Raw genomic sequence first — 2,945 nt, 5'->3', positions numbered from 1 at the left:
TTCCTTAAGCTGGACAGGAACAGGAAGTGTTTTAATAACAGGCAGCGCAACGCAGTTTTTCGTTGTGCGTTCGTATACCTCAACTCAAGAGTAGTGATAGCGTAATTCATACAAATAGAGCAAACAGCTCCGTTATTCTTACACCTCCTAAGGTGTCATCGATTAACGCGGCGTTTTAATTTCGCTTCTTCTTTTGCGTATCTGCGCCGAGCGAGTTTTTCGTCGGTTAGCAACGTAGCATTCAAGCTAATGCGTGCTAATTTTCTTAGCCAAGTGGATACAGCTTCGTTTCCCACCGAATAATCCTAATTGGGAGATTGTTGAAGCGAAGTAACAAATTATTTTTTTCATTCCGTACTGCTGTAACCAACAGAGAAAGAATGGGTTCGTCTAAGAAACATAAGGAGAAGAGTCGCGACAAGGACACAGAGGACCGCCGTCGCGAACATAAGAAACACCGTCGCAAGGAGCGAGACAGAGATGCTTCAGACCGGGATGGGGCCCGAGATAAAGACAAACGAAAACGCTCAGCGTCCCGAGAGAGAAGTGGACGAGATAGCCGCAGTAAAGGAGAAAGAAGTACTGGTGAGCCACGGGTGAAGAAGGAGAGAGTTGACCTCGGATATGAGGAAGGCAACGCAGACGTGGGACCTCAGTCAGCAAGCGGGGATGCATCGCTCAGCATTGAGGAGACAAACAAACTTCGAGCCAAGCTGGGTCTGAAGCCTCTGGAATTAAATGAGAACAAGAAAGAGCTTGGCACCAAAGAGGAGCCCTTGGTGGCTGAGACAATCAACCCCTCTCTTATCCAGAAGCAGAAGGAGATCAAAGAAAAGCTTGCAGCCATGAAAGAAAAACGTCTCCTGAACCAGAAATTGGGAAAAGTCAAGACCTTAGCAGAGGATGACTGGCTGGATAGCACAGCTGCTTGGGTCGAAAGAAGCCGAAAGATGGCAAAAGAAAAAGAAATGGCAGAGAAACGTGCCAAGCTTTTGGAAGAGATGGATGAGGAGTTTGGTGTCAGCAGTCTGGTTGAAGAGGAGTTTGGACAAAGGAAGAGTGGTGCCTACACATCTCGAGATCTAAAGGGACTCAAAGTACAGCACAAGGTAAACTCCTTCAGTGAGGGCCATACTGTCATTCTCACACTGCAAGATAAAGGTGTACTTGAAGAGGAGGAAGATGTTCTTGAAAATGTGGGACTCGTGGAGAAGGAAAAAGCAGAAAAGAATGTTGAATTAAAGAAGAAAAAGCCAGACTACAAACCCTATGAAGAAGAGGAGAGTGTGGATGACATGGTTGTCTTCAAGTCCCGCTCTGTATTGGCAAAGTATGATGAGGAGATTGAAGGTGAAAAGAAAAAGAGTTTCCGGTTGAATACGGGGGGCTTCGCTGATGGAGAGCGAGAGAGGGAGCTCCAGGCTATGAAAGATGCTCTACGAAGTCAGGCACAGTCCTTGGAGATGCCCAGTCTCAGTATTGCGTCAGAATACTACACACCTCAGGAAATGGTGGGCTTTAAGAAAACCAAAAGGCGTGTGAAAAAAATCAGAAAGAAGGAGAAGCTGGCGGTTGCAGAAGAACTTCTCCTTGATGACACACGCAGTTCGGATTTTGGCTCCAGGACACGAGGTAGAGGCCGCCAAGAGCTGGATGATAATGTTGAAGAAGAAAAGGAGGAGGAGGAGGAGAGCAAACTGCCCCAAGAGATTCCCTTATTATCTGATGACATCAGGATGGCAGAAATGGACATAAGTGATGAAGAAGAGTTCATCCCCCCTGAACCCACTGTAATTGAGGAGGATGAGGCAGAGCAGGAGCTGCAGAAACAACTGGAGAAGCAGAGAAAGTTAAAGCAAAAGCAGCTTCTCAAAGACTCTGGGGAGAAGGTGGCCGAGCAGGTACAAAGGCTTGGCAGAGATAACCACGACAATGATGCTGAGAGGAGGAACAACATCATTTTCAATGCCACCTCTGAGTTTTGCAGAACTCTTGGTGATATTCCAACTTATGGCCTGTCAGGGAACAGAGAGGACCAAGAGGATATTATGGATTTTGAACAAGAGGAGGAGAAAGATGGTGCTGGAGATTCAGACTCTGACATGGATGAGAATGTTGGATGGAGCACAGTCAACTTAGATGAAGAACAGAAACAACCCAACTTCTCCACAGCCTCTGCTACCATTTTGGATGAAGAGCCCATCGTCAACTCAGGCCTCGCTGCGGCCTTGCTGTTGTGCAAAAACAAAGGTCTGTTGGACACTCAAATGCAGAAGGTAGCCCGCGTCAAAGCACCAAAAGGCGCCCTGCCTAATGACAACTACTGCATCGAGGACAAGATGGGCTTTGATGATAAGTACAGTCGCCGCGAAGAATACAGAGGCTTCACTCAAGATTTCAAGGAGAAGGATGGCTACAAACCAGATGTCAAAATCGAGTACGTGGATGAGTCTGGGCGGAAACTGACACCAAAGGAAGCATTCAGACAGCTTTCACATCGATTCCATGGGAAAGGCTCTGGAAAGATGAAGACGGAGAGGAGAATGAAAAAGCTTGAAGAGGAGGCACTGTTGAAGAAGATGAGCAGCAGCGATACTCCTCTGGGAACAGTGGCTTTGCTCCAAGAGAAGCAGAAATCTCAGAAAACCCCATATATTGTGCTTAGTGGGAGTGGGAAGAGTATGAATGCCAACACCATTACTAAATAAGTTTTGGGGACAAGTGAATTATCTTAAAATCTCACACACATTGTTTTAAATATAGAAATTGGTAACCGTGTATAATTCATAGACGTAATTGTTGTAGTGGTAACATTGTACAAATTGTTCAATAAAATGAATACAAAGGCAAGAAATGTTTTTTTTTTTCTTTTTCAAATCTTTAAGGTGGAGAAAACTGAAGAAAACTATGAAATAAATAAATATTGGATGTTTACATTAATTTAT

The 2,945-nt window shown here is 45.1% G+C and overlaps 1 protein-coding gene across 1 annotated transcript; it reads left to right on the top strand.

Moving 5' to 3' along the window:
- Positions 1 to 8: 8 nt before the first annotated feature.
- sart1 (spliceosome associated factor 1, recruiter of U4/U6.U5 tri-snRNP) lies at positions 9 to 2,874 on the top strand. The gene has a single exon (XM_086211860.1). It carries the CDS (start codon positions 381 to 383, stop codon positions 2,706 to 2,708), a length of 2,328 nt encoding a protein of 775 aa, XP_086067986.1. The 5' UTR covers positions 9 to 380; the 3' UTR covers positions 2,709 to 2,874.
- Positions 2,875 to 2,945: the final 71 nt, after the last annotated feature.

Source organism: Aulostomus chinensis, chromosome 8, assembly GCF_037954235.1.
Source record: "Aulostomus chinensis isolate RoL2024-O1b breed Wild chromosome 8, RoL_Achi_v1.0, whole genome shotgun sequence".
Classification (NCBI taxonomy): domain Eukaryota; kingdom Metazoa; phylum Chordata; class Actinopteri; order Syngnathiformes; family Aulostomidae; genus Aulostomus; species Aulostomus chinensis.
Note: the sequence above shows the minus strand (reverse complement) of the source record. Positions and strands in the feature narration are given on the sequence as shown.